At 42.7% G+C, this 16,979-nt stretch overlaps 1 protein-coding gene across 5 annotated transcripts in view; it reads right to left on the reverse strand.

The window, feature by feature from the left end:
• Positions 1-16,979, reverse strand: part of Cep152 (centrosomal protein 152) — a 59,126-nt gene that overhangs the window by 1,648 nt on the left and 40,499 nt on the right. For 4 of the 5 annotated variants that reach the window (XM_029536869.1, XM_029536866.1, XM_029536870.1 and 1 more), the window contains 7 exons: positions 15,386-16,033; positions 12,559-12,700; positions 6,915-7,079; positions 4,942-5,038; positions 4,156-4,259; positions 2,019-2,175; positions 1,622-1,734 (listed from right to left, as the gene is read on the reverse strand). In XM_029536869.1, the coding sequence (XP_029392729.1) occupies positions 1,622-1,734; positions 2,019-2,175; positions 4,156-4,259; positions 4,942-5,038; positions 6,915-7,079; positions 12,559-12,700; positions 15,386-16,033 (1,426 nt within the window). The remainder of the gene's footprint in view (positions 1-1,621; positions 1,735-2,018; positions 2,176-4,155; positions 4,260-4,941; positions 5,039-6,914; positions 7,080-12,558; positions 12,701-15,385; positions 16,034-16,979) is intronic. The other variant, XM_029536868.1, reaches the window with a different exon arrangement.

The raw sequence follows: 16,979 nt of genomic DNA on the forward strand, positions 1-16,979 counted from the left end.
CCTTGAACTCAGAAATCCGCCTGCCTCTGCCTCCACAGTGCTGGGATTAAAGGCATGCGCCACCACGCCCGGCTCTCCATCAACTTTCTTAGTGGGCTCTACACTTCAAGAGCTGACTGCAGTGCAACGGTGCTCCAAGTCTGATGTCAAGCACAAAGTTTCTGGTTCAGGACACGGAACCAGATCAGAGAAAAACAGCCACAGGGTGAAGTTTGAAGACTTGTGTCTCAGAATAGTGATCCTGTAGCCCTGAGCTGACAGGCAGGAGCCGGTCCTATTGGAGGTGTGATTTCCACGACCTTGCCCCCCAAACAGGAAGACTGCCTTCTTGTTAGATGCCACTGCCTTGTGTTCCTAAAGTGCACCAATCCAAAACTTACACAAGTAACGCTTGTGATTCTATAAGAAAGGTTTCAGGTATCTGAACAATCCCTGCTTCCAGGAGACCAGAAGGTCCAAAGCTTAATTCCATACAGACAGGTTAAGTGTGTCCAATTAAGAATTTAGTAGTTTCTTCTTGTATTTCTACCAGCATTTATTTTTCAGATTTTAAAGCTGTGTTATACGGTCTCATGAGAGATCTGTCCCTTTAATGTACAGTGTCCATGGTCCACTTCTGTATTTACCTTTATAATCAATTGCCCTACTTCATCTGCTTATTATCATTATCTATTACCGTGGGTTTCTGAGTGCTTGTAAAAATGGGAAGTCTCTCTATTTTGTAAATGCCTTACCCCATAAACATTCAGTGCTTGCTAATATTGCAACCTACTTTTTATATCTGTTTCTGTGTGTTTTCTAGCTTTTTCTCTTTTTTTGATTTTATTAGACTAAAATGTTTTCTTGAAAAGGTTTCTTCTAATAGTTTGAAAGTTATATATTCATTTCTACTTCTTTGTTGGTGTTCCTAAAGTTTACACATTTCTAAGAATATTCACTATACTTCTGAACATCTTCAGGTTCTGTTGTTTGAGTATTCTTTTGCCTTGAGTACATATTCTGTTAGCTTTCTTCTGTGTTCTTTCTTTCATGGTGACACTGTTCTTTAAATATATAGTGATCCCTGCTATCTCTCAGATATCTTCAATGCAGTGTCTGTCTGTGCTGCACGACTACAGGGGAACAGGTATGTTGCAAGGAAGCACAAAGACCTGACAGCTGACGCCCTGGGCATAGAGGCTAACAGCGCATCCCTGAAGTCCAGATACTCAAAACACTGCCCTGTTTCCACTCAGCCCAAAACTACAGAAGGAAAAAAAGAAAAAGGAGTGGGAAGGAAGGGGAGGGAATAAAACCTGCCTCCACCTCAGCGCTGTTCTGCACGGCCGGCTCATCAACCACAGGCACCCATGAGCCACTGCTTCTCCTGGGACGCATGCTCCGCATGTGAAATAGGCCTGCTGTTGCTCTGACTGGGACAGTATGGAGCCGAGGTCCGCATTTCCTCAAATGCTACCTTTCTGATTACAGAGGTTTCCCACAGTTTCTGGTCAGAACCCAGTTATAATTTTGCCTTTTCTCACCCGTCATTATTTATAATCCTGTCCATCATTTCTTGGGATGGGCATAACCGTGTTACAGAGAGACCATCGTAGGCAAATAAAGCAGAGCGAGAACTCACCTGAGTGGCCTGCCTGGGTACACCTGACTCTGCAGTCTGACTCTGCGATTGTCCCCAGCAACTCCGCCATTGTAGCAAGTTTGCTAGCAGCACTCATAATCTTTTTCTCAGCTCTGTGGGTAATTCCAGGATATAAAATTAAAACAGTTTAAATGAAAACTCACGAGACTCCTCAGCCCTGGGACTGTTTCCTAATAGCTCTGCCAATAGTGAGGGAATCCGGCCTAAGCTTCTCTTATGATCACATAAACAGTTCTGTGGATACAGCAATGACAGCACACCATCCTGGTGCAGTTGGGACTCACGGGGTACACTGATCATATAAATGGTTAGTTATGTGAATATGAAAATGACTATCCCAGTGCAGTCGGGGCTCGTGGTGTAACACTGAACTCACCCATCCTCCTTTCCATTATCCTGCAAGATCTGCTGAAGGCAACTCAGGTAATAATTGCGCATCTTCCGGGCAGTTTCCTGCCGTTCCCTCAATACTTCCGCCTTTACCATCTCTGCAGCTCTTCCCTTGCTCTCCTGAATGTATCGAAGCATGTCACCTGCGGGGGGGAGGGGGGGGAGGGAGAAACCCCACAATTTTCCCTGTTTCTCCGAAGCCAGCAGGGCAAATTTCAGACCAGTTTTCTGGCAGATGAGGTGAAGAAAGCATAGTTTAAACGTTGTACTTTTCATGTTCTTTAGAATGGAACACTTCACAATGGCAGTTTGGTAAACTCAAAAGAAAAGCACTCTGTCATACCTAAGACGGTGACAGCTGCACATGGGAAGAAAAACAATGCATTTTGTCATATTCTAAAAGACTCAGGGAAAAGAAGAATGCAGCGAGCAGAAAGCATGTGTCCTACTGTCCTCATGATTCAGATAAAAGAAATACCCAGAAGGAGAGCAGAGAGGCGACACTGGAAAGGACAAAGACCTATGCTTGTGCCTGAAAGGCTCGAGTCCATCCTTAGCCGATGCTCAGCAGCACTAATGAACAATGATCCCCTCACAGGGTGTGCACAAGATGCTCCGCAGAGCGGGAAGAATCATGCTCCTTTCTGTACCTCTCCTCGTCAACTCGGCTTTCATTTGTACTACTGGCTAAAGCTAACGTGAGAACTAAATCTCTGACTACTCTAGGAATGCCAACTCACACAGGAACTGCCTGCCAATGCCAGCAAGCATCTGAAAATTCCGTGTTATATGTGCAAATGCTAACTGGGGTCCACTTTTCCTTCCTTGAGACAGGAAAATTAAAATGAAGTTGCCACATGACCTCTATTTTAGCTTCTAAAAGGTAACTAAGACATGGCATGCATATTGTGTCAGGACGAAGACCGCTTGGTTTCACTGGAAGCTTGTAAGTAGTTTGTTAGCAAGAGCGGGGGCTGTCTCTGACTGTTGCTTGCCTTTGGGACCCTTTCCCTCTCCTGGGCTGCCTTGTGTAGCCTCAACAGGAGAAGATGTGCCTAGTCATACTGCAACCGGATATGTCAAGGCTGGCTGGTTGATACTCACGGGAGGTCCCTTCTTTCCTAAAAAGAAACAGGAGTAGTTGGAGAATGGGGGGAAAACTGACAAAAAAGAAAGAAAACAGAAAAGAACTGTTTGTTTCTTTTAACTATGCCCTTTGCTGGGACGAAGAACAACTGAGAAATAAAGCTCGCTGACCTTGAATATGAGATCTCTCCTGCCTTTTGTTAAAAATGAAAGCAATTTTAGGAGGAAAGTGTGTTTCTGTATGTAAGCCCTGACTACTGTATGAGCACACCCACGTCACGTACTTTTGCAGTTAGAACACAGGAGTGTTTACTCGGGAGAAACCTCAGAGATGCTCTATACAAGGTGGACAGAACTGGCGAAGCCCTGGCAAATCCACGGCTGTTTGAAATATGGAAAAATGATGCTGACTGGATTCCTCTCCACAGCTCCCGAGTCTACAGTAGCAAGTACTGCTGATCTGACTCAGGTACCACCTCTGCCCACTTCCCTGGCTCCATCCCCCCCTCTGCACAGGATGCACAAGCTCTGCCTCTCAGCTACCCCAGTCTTCAGGTGGCATGTTCTCTACTACAGTTTACTTATGCCGTAAGGACATTACATTTTAAGAGAGTTTGATTCTAATGTCTAAACAAAGACTAAAAGGTGATAATCGACAATATAAAAGTAACTACTCGTGAGAGCTAGAGAGATGGCTAAGAGCACTGGCTGTTCTTCCAAGGGAGCAGGCTTCTGTTGCCAGCACCCACACAGTGGCCCATAACCATCTCTAACTCTGGAGCCTGGGAATCTGACTCCATCTTCTGGCGTCCATAGGCAACAGATACACACAGAGAGAGATACATAAAATAAAAATAATGTTTAAAAATAAAATCCAAACTGCTTGTGTCAGTTGGGTAAATTAATCCATTACCATGTAATCTGAGGTGGCATTAACAATGTCTTCTAAGGCTGAAGAAAAAGGCAAACCCTGAGTTTCTACTCCATGACAGCTGACATGGAACGAGCATGAATCCTGAGGATCTCTTCAGACTTACGTTTAATTTTTCTCACAGCTTTAATGTACTGCCCGCGGAGTTCTTCCAAGGCCTGCCCACTGCACGGAGGCCCAGCACTCTCAACGGCTCCTGTGGACAGTGACCTAATAACACACAGGATCGAAGACCACGGAGGCTGTGAGTAGCCAGCATCACTTGGAATATGTAATCTATAAGACCACTGAGGTGTCCCAGGACTCCACACAAGGGAGCTGCCGTGGTTCTGCTATGTCCCGTTAGAGGAAGGCCAGGGAGGAAGCTGTTAGGAGGGTGCTCACTTAGCAACCATGAAGCCCTGGGCTCCATCCCCAGAAGGCAAGTACGGCAGCACACACCTATAATCCCAGCACTCACTGGATCGAGGCTGAAACAAGGTAATCTTGAGCTACATTTGAGGCTAGTCTTGGGAGACATTAAGCCTTGCCTCAAAAACAACAACAAAGGAAATCAACATTATAACTGCCTAAGTAAATATTTGCAAATCCACACGATGAAAATGTACAGAGCTGCTGAAGGGCATTGTAGGAGGTTCCTAGGAATGCAGGGAAATGCTTCTCTAATCGTGCTAGGGGTTACAATAATCCCCAAATCCCACTTTTTAAACATCGCACACATCATATATATATATATATATATATATATATATATATATATATATATATATATCCTAAATGACATACAACAACAGAATGATATCAGCCTTTCCTGTGATTATATTTTAAGTGAAATAACCATTCGGGGTGACATTTCTCCTACTATTAAGGCTTGTGTGACCCACTCATTTACCGTGGTGGCGTTCTGCAAAGGGCCCTCAGTGCCTCCAGTTTATTCTTCATGTCATGGTTCTCCTCTATTAATTCTTCAACCACCCTGCTGTTCTCCTCTGTAACAGAAAGTCAGCATTAGTCTGCCACCTTCCTCCAGTGCCCATGCAGGTGCTTCGGGGGGATGCCTCCTTCCCAGTTCTCGCTCCTCAGTCCGACTGGCGCTGACCCTTTCCTTTATACGGTTTTCTGAGCATCTAAAACCTGTTTCATCTTCATCTCCACTGTAAACATCCTGAACCTCACGTCTAGCTGTCTGATGTGCATGTTTGAGCTTCCCAGCTAAATGGAAGCTCCCCAGAATGCTTGTTTATTTGTTTGTTTGTTTGTTGCAGTACAATGGCTAAGACTCAGCATTGCTCAGGGTACGCTCTACCAGTGAGCTGCATTCCCCACTGGGTTTCCTAATTCTACATACGCTTGGCTCCTAGCTTAGAGTTTATGTCCATATAAACCATTCTTGAGCAAGAACCTCAATATAAAATAAAAAGAAAATATTCTTTCTGACCCTGAGTTTGTCCCACGTGTAAAATGGGGACAGTGTTAGGTACGTTTCAGATTACACCACGGGTACAACAACAAGTGCATTAAACCTCTTTGAGACCGGCAATATCAATGCTCAGTAACTGTGAGCAAAGCCACCCACCAGCAGACTCTAGGAGTTAAGACACAAGCAGTGGACTTTGAAGCCATTCATACCTGCCCTATTACTTTCCAGTAAATGCTTTCAAAAAGGAACTTAAAACAAACAAGCAGACCTGCAGAAGTCACATAACAGACTGGTAGACAATAGATTCAGACATGTAGCTGCAGCTATCAAATGCCTTACTTAAGTTCTGGCCCTGGCCCTTTCCTCAGCCTGTGGTTTTCCAAGAAGCACCACTTTCCCTGGAATCTGTGAATTATTCAAAATATCAGCTTCAAAAGTCCTGGTGCAACATGACTACTTTATACCAGGCGTGGTGACTAATGGCTTCTACCTCAGAGTTCAGGGCTGAAGCAGGCGGATCTCTGTGAAGCCAAGGCCAACTTAGCCTACAAGTCAGTTCCAGGCTAGCCAGGGCTATATAGTGAGATTCTGTTTCTAAATAAATAAATATTTCGTGATTGCAGTGTACAGTGTTAAGATTACTGTGCATGAATTACAGTTACTGAGCAGGGGGTCTAACAATAAAGTGTTTGAGACCCTGGTATTTAGGTTTTGGGTTTTTAATTATTATTATTTATTCAAACATTTACTGTGTAGTATATTGTGGGTACTATGACTCCGAAGAGAAATAAGATGAGGCATATCCCATATCTTCAAGAAAGAGTTTGGGTGGCCTCCATCAAGTAGAATACAGGAAGGCAGCAGAGAGAATGGAGAAAGCCAAGCAGAAATACAGGACCACACAGCTGTGCCTACTTCTTGCAGTTGGGAAAACCAAAGAGGATTTTGCAGGAACTGCATTTTGTGAGTTAATCCAAAGGCAGAAAGTTAGACCAAGGAGTAACTGGCAGGGTCAAGTCCACAGGACAAGAGTGTTGGACCAGAGGCAAAGAAGACAACTGGGAACATTTCAAACATATAGTCAAGAGAACAGGCAAAGGCTAGAGGTGAAGAGGAAGATGGAGGAGCGTGTAAAGCCAACAGCTCAGACAGGCAATGGGCCACGGTAGCAGATAACCCTGACAGCATGCTCAAGTGGACCGTACAGAAGCTGTATTTATGCTAGTTCCACCTCCCAGAGCAAAGCTCAATTTCCAGTGCCCACAGCACTGTCTGACACAGACTTAGGCCTTCCATCTCTTAATTCAATTAGTAAATACAGATCAAAACTGGATTATATTGACCCTAAAAGAGAATTGGTGCCCATATCAACAAAACACTCCATCTGAACTTTTCAGCCAGGATCGGCCAGCCTCCTACAGTGGCAGTGAGCCCAACGAGCTAACCTCCAAGTTTCTCCACTGCGGCTTTGTGTGTCCTTTCTAAATGCTGAAGGTGCCTATGGCACTTCTCCAGTTTCCTTCTCAGATCTTGACACTCCTGCTTTTCCTTTTCAAGTTCTTGAAAGCAGTGTCCACAGCATAAACCTTTAATTTCACAGATCTTTTTATCTGTAAAATAAAAATAAATAAATAAATGATAAAAGACCTTTTTATAAAACTGTTTGGGTTAAGGGCAAGCAAGAAAAACAGAACCCAGATGGCAGAACACACGACCAAAAGCCACAGCATAATTGCACGAGCAGGTGCTCAGGAAAGAGGTGGGGTCAGCTCCAGCCCCACAATTTGCTGGATGGTTTCTTTATCTCCATAAAGCTTAATGTTTTGACACACAAAAAGCGATAATAGCATCCAGTTTTAAATTGCTATAAAGCCTATGCCCAGATCTTAATATTGAATACCACTCTCCATAAAGAGAACTAGAACTTTTCAAGAAATGGCAAACCTCAAAAATAGAAGGTGGTATATCCAAAATAAAATAGAAACACATTGTTAAGCCAGAAAGTAAGAAAAGAACCAAAAATTATGAGCACAGAACAAGGACAGAGGTAATAATCTGAAGGGTCTCCCTAGAGGAATCTGAGCAATTTGAGCATCAACTAAATACACTAATGAACTGTAAGGTATTGAACAATAAAAATCTGTGAATCATACAAATAATGATACAGGTGGGTAGATAGATAAGTAGGGGGATGGATGATTCTGTAAGCAAAGACTGGTAAATATAGAGACATGTTTGGAGTTGGAAGAATTATCATTTTGCAACGAGTACAGTAAAGAGACTGAGGCAAGAGTCAGCTGTGAGCACCACACCTATGAGAAAGCATTAATGAGAGTGTGTGTGCATGGTCCTCAACGTGCTCCCTATGGGCTGCTTCCTGGATGCAGATGGAGGGAGGGTGGTGATTATATAACAAATAAACTGCACACAATTTTTTGTGACCAGGTGATCAAAATTAACCTCAACAATAAAAGAAAAATGGACGCTATGTGCTGCTTTTATATCGATCATTCCAGGTCAATGGCCCAGGTAAGAGAAGGGCTAGCCAAGCGGAAGGAAGAGAGAAAACAGACTGGTTAGAGCCTTGGTTTAACTCCTCCCCTTGGTTAACCACCCTCATATCCACCTTGTTAGGACCCTAATTGCTCTCCTGCTGCTGTTGACTTTTTGAACTGCTTGGTCGCTTTTGTTAAGGAATGCATAGGTCCAGTACAGGTAATGGTCTTAAAGCAGAAGATACAAAGAACTAGATACAGAAGACCAGGAGTGTGAGCTATCAGAATACCAGCAATAGCTTCAGGATTGAAGCTTGCACAAAGAAAAGGGGGGAATGAAGAGGTCAGCTCAGATCTTTAGAATTTTCCAAAATTCCACTGGACCCCTCCCCTCTTGGAAGAGACAGGTCAGAGAGCGCATAGGCCAGAAGGGAGAGGCTGAGTAAGCCCCTACTACCTCATTCCCTAAAGACCAATCAGTTTAAAGGGCGCACTACTCCACCAATCATATTATGCCTAGTTGCTGATGCTCTATTCCGAGCCCCTGGAAACCATATAAAAACTCGCTAAACTGGCCACTAGAGGTCACCACCTCTCCTTCAGGTCTGGGATGACGCCAGTGCACTAGAACAATAAATCCCTCTTGCTTTCACATTAAAAAACAAACAAACAAACAAACAAACAAAAAAACCAAGAGTATGGAAGGGGAAATACCTATTCTTAGATAACACAGACTGAGGCATATAGATATAAAATACCACAATGTATCTAATGTACCACACCCTCAGATAGTTCTAGAATGAGTGAATATGTACATTCATGTGTGTGTGTGTGTTTTGAGTGAAAAAAAAGTCCTTAATAGCTACAGCTAGCTAAGTGAGTGTTCTGTGAAACTATTTTTATTTTTGTAACAACCTTTTTACAAGTTCGAAATTATCTCCAAATTTGAAAATTTATTTAAAATGTGTGGGAGCCATAAACAAAATCCTTTGGGATAGTATCTGGCATACAGTAAGAACACAATATATAAAAATATTGCTCCCAGTAACACACAGAATTTATGACGTTAAAATGATATACAAAAGTGTTAGGAAAGATAGGTAGCTACAACTGTAAATGCTGTGCTAGAGGAGTGAGCACAGGGTGAACACAGGGAGCATTTAGGAGCCAGAGGTTCAGTGACGTCACTTGTAGCCCTCCTGACTGCCCCACTTCTTTTCAATGTCATTTCTGTTCATAAACCAGTCATAAACTGGTGCAGCATGTGGAGTCCACACTTAAGATGCTGATGGTGAAACTAAAAATCAGGCAAAAATGTCTAATGACAAGAAATATATAAACTGTAACATCTGTGAACAGTACAACAGTCTACATGCATAAAAATGGATGAACTGGAGTGTCAGCACATGGAAAAGTCTTAGTAGCATGACATCAGGTAGAGAAAAACTCAGATTACAATATAATGTGCATCAATTAATTTTTATAATGTTTAAATTCTCTCTCTCTCTCTCTCTCTCACACACACACACACACACACACACAAACACACACACACACACACACACACGTCCAAAAAAGCAAGAAAAAGGCTTTTGAAATCAGATTTGTTAGCACAGGCTGGGAGACGCTGTGGGAGGAGCTGAGGGAGAGGACTGCAGACCATCTATTGCTCACCTGGCTGTTAGCTTGCCTACCTACCTACATGCTATTTATGGTCTCCATGTGTATCAAAATATTTCATCATCAGTTAAAATTACTTAAGAATAAGATTAGGAAACTGTATCCAAATCTAAGATCCCCTGTGGTAAAAGGACTTTGCAAGGCTTTCCTAATGTGCTTAGAGATATGCACAAGGAAGATGACAAGAGAAGAAACAAAGAATCTTCATACAGTGCTGCTGGTCTTCGGTCCAGGTCAATTACTGTCCCGGGAAGCCAAGTCACATCTAAATTTTATTTCTACCATTTAACAGATTATAATGTATCTCTCAAGCTATTACAAATGTAATACAAAAAACAAAATACAAACTAGGGTCTAACCTTCATGCAGCCACCTAGGACTCAGAGGTAAGGGGGAAGGTTCTGATGACAATGATGATAAAAACACCGACAGCTGAAGATCAAGGGAACACGCCTAAGTGAACAGGGATGTGTGAGCCAGTACACAGGGTTTGCCCTGGCAACTGTCAGCTCTTTCCAGGTAACAGCAGGGCAATCATAAAACAGAAGGGCATGCGCGGGACAGGAACAGAACAGGAGCCAGTACACTGGAAAGGATGGAATCTTAGGCAACAGCCTACTATGCCCAGGTAAACTCTCGACTAGGAAGGGCTTCGGCATAGTATAAGGTATGAGTTACGTGGGGGCTGAAGAGATGACTCTGCAGTTCAGCACACTGGCTGTTCTTCCAGAGGACATGGGTTCAATTCCCAGCACCCATATGGGGACTCACAACTGTCTAGAACTCCAGTTCTAGGAGATCTGATGCCCTCTTCTGGTTTCTGTGGTAGACAGATACAGATGTAAAAGCAGGCAAAATATTCACACACATAAATTTAAATTTTTTTAAATGTAAAAGATGTTATTTGAAAAAGTTAAAATCTTACTGCATCAAATGTTTACACATTACCCTGAACTTTGCTATGCATTAGAAGCAGATAGAGCAGCATCACTCCTGTCCTAAATTCTGCACAACTAAAACAACCGTCACAATCTATCAGAAAGACTGCCATGATAAAACGCTGGCAGGATGGCCCAGTAGTGAAGCACTTGCTGCACACGCCTGACTACTTGAGTTTCATCCCCAGACACCATAGAAGGGGAGCAGACTATAAAGGTGCCCTTTGACCTCCTCTCGCACTACGGTACATGTGTCCCTACCCTACCACTGCATGTACATATGCACACATATACACAGCAAACATAAAAATATAAAAGGAGAAACAATCGGGGAAATGGGACAAATGGGGGGGGCAATATGGAAAGGAGAATGGATAAATAACAATAAAATACTAAAGACATTTGAAATAATCATAAGGAATCATATTGTATATTTACCTAATATTATATACATGTATGTATGCACGCACACACAGCCACACACACACATATAAAATGCATATCATATACACATATGCAATATAAATAAAGTTATGATATATGGGGAGATAACGACCTCCCACGAGTCATAGCTCTAACAAAAGCCCAGTACCAGGCACAAGAAATCTTCTTTTGAGTTTTAGTTGTCAAGTTAGTCCAAAAGACTCCCAAAACAATACAGGCTACTTACACTGCGCTTGGCTGCCTCCCCGAAGTTGAAGGTAAGTCCCTATTGCTGAAAACAACACACACTTTGGGGGATTTGAGCTGGATCCAAACTGCATGTCTCCTCCCTGAAAACTAAATTTCTTAGTACCAGATGTTGATACACAAGCTGTCAAGGGAGGACAGCAGTCAAACCTCCTACCCAGCTGTCATGCCTACAAACCACAATACTGAGCAACAAGGCAAGATAGTCCTAAACGTGCAACAGTGTGCTACAATGTGGCAGTAAGTAAGATCTCTGTAACTGGACCTGAGGCCCACTCAACAGGAGGGAGCCATGCCCAGTGCTGTAGCCTAGCCAACCACTGTGGCTAGTGAGGTCTGGATCTTAGAAAATCTACTATGCCACTTTCCTAAGCCAGGATAATTACTAATTGGTAAATGCCCATCCTTATATCCACAGATAAATGAAGCTCTTGCCTCTCCTCAAAGAATATCCTTTTGTAGAAGCCACAACTGCTCAAAACACAGAGAACAGCTGCTTGTGGGGCACCCATTTCTAAATGATTCATCTGCAACACAGCTCCTGCACCCACAGCTCAGGGAACATCAAGGAAATGGGGAAGTCTGCTGTAATATTATGTTTTCTAGATACGACAGGGAAGCTACCCTAATGAAATCTCCACAAGGCCTGAACATTACAACACCAGGTGACATACCAAAGTAGATAAGGTATGCCTCACAAGGCCCCACACATAACCAAGAACTGCTGGCAACCTAAGGAATGCAAGCGAGAGGGAGGGAAGGAGAAAGGGATGGGGGAGGGAGGAAGAGAATGAATAAATTAATCTTTCCCAGTAATGAGTGCTTTGACTATCCAATACTAAATGGTCTGCCCTGAAATCAAATACACATAAGCAACACTAAATAGACTCAACAGGTTGCATTTATCTATTAATTCACACACACACACACACACACACACACACACACACACACACCAATAATAATAAAGTGAAAGGAAGGAGGGACTGAAGGGAGGTGAGGGAGAAGCTAAATGATATAATTGTATTTTAATTAAAAGAGAGAAACACTGAAGTAAATTGAAGAGATCTGAATGCACACTCCCCATTATTTACTATAGCAGTTCTCATATGTGAAAGCCTTGTTCCTCACCAGCTCAGACTGTCTGACTGGTCTATGCAACGCTCTCTCTTCACTTTCTAAGAATCATTCTTGAATGGAAGGAAGCATGTCAGGGTGGAAGAGGGTCTAAGTGAGCCCTGCCCCTGAATACAAACTGCAATCTAGACAGGAAACAAAAGCAGTACCAGTTTCTGCTTCTGCTTCCAGCCAGGCCGAGGACTGAGCACAGCATGCAGAGGTGGAGTCAGGAAGGGGCGCCGGGAACGCTGAATCTCCTTGGCTCGTGTTCCAGATGACAGAATCTGCAGAGCTCTTGACCACCTTTCTCTGAAAAAAATTGTCTTCATACTTAATGCCTAGGGAAATAGCTACAAATACTTGTTTAAAATCCTAACATTAAAGAATAAAGACACCGGGCGTGGTGGTGCATGCCTTTAATCCCAGCACTTGGAAGGCAGAGGCAGGCAGATTTCTGAGTTTGAGGCCAGCCTGGTCTACAGAGTGAGTTCCAGGACAGCCAGGGCTACACAGAGAAACCCTGTCTCGAAACACCAAAAAAAAAAAAAAAGGAATAAAGACATATAATTTCAATATTTAAAATACAAACATAGAGCACTGCCTGTTAGCAACCTTGCTTAAATGCCAGCAGTAACTGGGATACATCTCTCTTATGACTAGCATCCTACTTTCAATGCTCAGGCCTCCCTGTCCAGCTGTACCACAAGACAGGAGACAGTGGACGGCATCAGAATCAATCCTGAAACTCTAGCACACTGTCACTTTCACTAGTCACTATGACACAAATATTTTACTTCCTAACATATTCAAAATAAGTACTTTAACATATTCTGTTCCTAGGTAGGAAAGAGCACTTGGATGCCAACTCACAAACAGACGACGCTTACAGAAGTGAACCTACGGCACAAGCCCTTTCCTGCTAACACTGAAGGCTCTCGTGTCCATCACTCACGGGCGTTATACTATCTAAGTTAACTGGCTCTTAAAGCACTATTTCCAGATTTTAGACACCTACTAACAACCAAAGAAAAAGAAAATGTGGTGTCACTGTCTAGCCTTCACTTGTTTCTGGAGGGGGACAGAAAGCACTGCTTCAAGTTTGCTTGAAATTCTCCCCAAAATATTTCCTTTTTCTTCTATCCATTAAGAACCATTTTATTAGTATTGTTTGATAAAATATTTTCTTAAAAATTGTCTTTCTCATTTCCTGCATCCTTTCCATCTTAGCAGGCTTTTTTGGGTCCATTTAATTTCCATGAGCAATTCTAAATCCTACGGGTTTAATAAACTATAAATCAGTCTTTTATATTTATGGAAAGTATACTGCAAAGGTGGAATCACTGCCTGGCCCTCCGTGTCCTGAGCTGTGTTGGCTTCAAGAAGCAAATCACGTACTGCTTCTATGACAAACTGGAGATTAGGCGTTTCAAGTCATCTTCCTCAGGAATGGAATTCGACCCACCCAAGGACAGCTGTGAACATCTAAACTCTTAGCTGATTGTCTCATGTCCACAGCCACAAGCCAGATAGGTCACACAGATGAGCTCCCACTGCTTGTGCAATTAGAAGCCCTGAAAGAGCTCCAGATGGATTTTGCATTGACAGAAAATGAGAAGGCCTTGAAAATTTTTGTTTTCACTATAGGAAAAGTCAAATTCCAGAGCAACTAAATACAAATGTAATAAACATCTAGAATAACCACGTGCTGGTGAGGGTGGCGTCCCTTTTTACTTTTAAAGGTTCCCTGAGTCCTTTTTAAAACATTGGCATGATTCCTTCATCACCTCTACTCCTAAAACCTGCTATTAGTCTTATTTTAATTCTTTTCCCCCAATATTCTCAATGAAGTATTAAGCAATGCTCTTGGGACGTGATCTTGCCAGTCATTTTTATTGATGGCAACTATGTCATAGTAACACTGTTGTAAAAATCAAGAATAAGCATATACACTAGGATGAGGTGGGCTGAGCACATTGGTTCCTTGGCCTCTGAAGTCCTGTCCTCTTTTCATATGTAGGATGCAGACAGGACAACAGATACCATGGTTAGGAGCTGGGCTAGGGAGCTAGATTCCTTTTTCTGGATGGCCCACCATAAGACAGGCTTGCCCAAAGCAACTCACTAATTTATCTCCTATACTGGAACACCCATCCCCAGCTTATAATCATTTCTAGTAGGCATTAGCATCAGATGCTCAAAAATGGCCTTGAAAAGCCTTTAATGGTGACATCTTCCCAGACCCAAACTCTAATGTCTAAAGCTTCCTCAGAGAATCTTAATAGACACTCCCCCACTTCTGATCCTAAACACTTAAAACAGGCTAGCCATATACTACAACAGGATTCTGAAATCTTCATGAACGCCCCATCCCTTCAATCCTAAATTGACCAGACTGGTTTTAATTGGTCTTAGGCAGTATTTGTATGACTAAAAGAACACAGGGAATTCATTCTGCAAGCACACACATGGGACATCTATGAAACTGGACTCCAGGAATTTCAGTAAATGAATCAAACCTCTTGTTTGTTTCTTTTTAACAATTTTGGGACCTCATTGGCACTTTTTGTATAAGTAAAACATAAATTCATGAGGACAAGAAATTGACTTCTAACCTCTTCTGGAGAAGAAAAAAAGAAAACCAAAACAAAAGCAACTAACCCTGTGTCTTAATATAATGAATACTTACTGAAACAGGAACACAATTACCTACTTTCTAAATGTTATGCCCTTACAAAAAATAACACATAATGTCCAAGTAAAAGATGTCTAGAGGCTAAATGCCCTGCCTCATAGTGATGGAGCTATGAAGCAATTTAAAAAAAAAAAAATCTATCAACAAATATAATCAATCCAGTAGACCTGCTGCAATAAAGCTTGTAAAATCACCGGTGAAAATACACATCTGAATCTATTCATCGTAAAGTGGAGATAAGACAACCTTGCCTTCTGCAATCATAAGCATGCTTGGCATTCAACAGTTCTCTAAGAACGTACCTTCTGCTCCGAGGCCACACTGTCTGTAAGCAAGGACAGCATATCGCGAAGAGCTCTTTGTATGCAGGCTTTCACTTTCTCAAAGAACTGCACCGATATCCATTTGGAAGAACACGCTGACATGACTTCCAAAAGCTGCTTGTCCTGTGAGTCCCCACCGCACTCCAGCTGGGTGTCCCTTAGAAGGAAGGCAAGCACAGCGAGGATGTCTTCCTCATACTGACAGATTTCCACTTGTGTCCGCTGGGCTTCCTGCAGCGTCCACTCCTTGCGACTCTGGTCCAAACATGCCTGGAATTCTGTCTCCTTCTGAAGAAGTAGTTCAGTTTTCTGCTTCACAAAGTCCTCTTTAGCTGCTGCAAGCACCTCATTAATTTTATTTCGATGATCCTCTAAAAACTGCCGATAATCTTCCTCATTTTGTTCTTGAATCTTGTGGATTTCTTCCTGTTTTTCTTTGTTCCACTCAGTTCTGGCCTTAGCCACCTCAGCTCTGACAACCACTGGGACTTCCTCATCCTTCAACTCCAGCTCCTTTTGCAGAGAGTGGATTTTCTCCTCCAGTTCCTTGACAGACATTACATTTGGCTTCATATTCTCAAGCTCACTTTTCCACTTCTCTTTAGCTTCAGAGAGTGTGAGTGACAGCTAAAAGGCACAGCAGCACACATTTGAAAGGTATAGCAGTGCCCAGGATACAGCAGCACACATCTCAAAGTCTCTGACAGTCTTTACTATCAACAAATCCCTTAGGAACACAATTATTTACTTTTGTAAAAAGTAAATATGCCCATATTTGTGGGCTAACCTCACAAATGAACAAGCAATTTAAAATACAAAGAGAAAGGGAAAAATAAATCTGGAAGTGAAAAGATGCTCATATTAGACTTAAGGATATTCTGTTTTATTTGTGTGTGTGTGTGTGAGAGAGAGAGATAAAGAGAGACAGAGACAGAGAGAGAGAGAGAGAGAGAGAGAGAGAGAGAGAGAGAGCGCACAAAGTGTCTGTCTGTGTGCGTGTGCACACGTGTGCTGTGAAGGTGTCAGAGGCTGACCCTGGGACTCCCTCCTCTATCATGCTCCATCTTATTTCTTCAGAGACAAAGTCTCTTACTTAACCTTGAATCTCATCACTCCACTAGGCAGGCTGTAGCATCTCTTGCTCCTGCCACCTCCAGCCAACCCAGTGTTGGGGCTGCAGGTGCAGATGCTTGCATGGGGTCTGAGGCTCCAAACTCAGATGCCCACACTTGTATAGCAAGCACTCTACCCACTGAGGTGTGTGTGTGAGTGTGTATGTGTGTATATATGTGTGTGGGGGGGAAATCTTCCTGCCTCAACCTCCTAAGTGCTGGGTTATGAGTGCCTTCTGAATTCGTGAGGACCTTCAGGCTCTCTGTGTTCTCCTGTCTACCAAGCTTTATTCCTTCCCTTGACTTTGGGGTCTCAGCACCATACTGTTTCTGTGATCCCTTTCCCTCTGAAATATTTCCTGTGAGATATTTTAGACACAAAAACATAGATAATACTCATGTACTACGTATTACCTAGTAAAAAACACTGACATTTATTTACTGGTTTATAGTTGCCTCAT

The sequence above is a fragment of the Mus pahari genome, chromosome 3 (genome assembly GCF_900095145.1).
Source record: "Mus pahari chromosome 3, PAHARI_EIJ_v1.1, whole genome shotgun sequence".
NCBI lineage: Eukaryota > Metazoa > Chordata > Mammalia > Rodentia > Muridae > Mus > Mus pahari.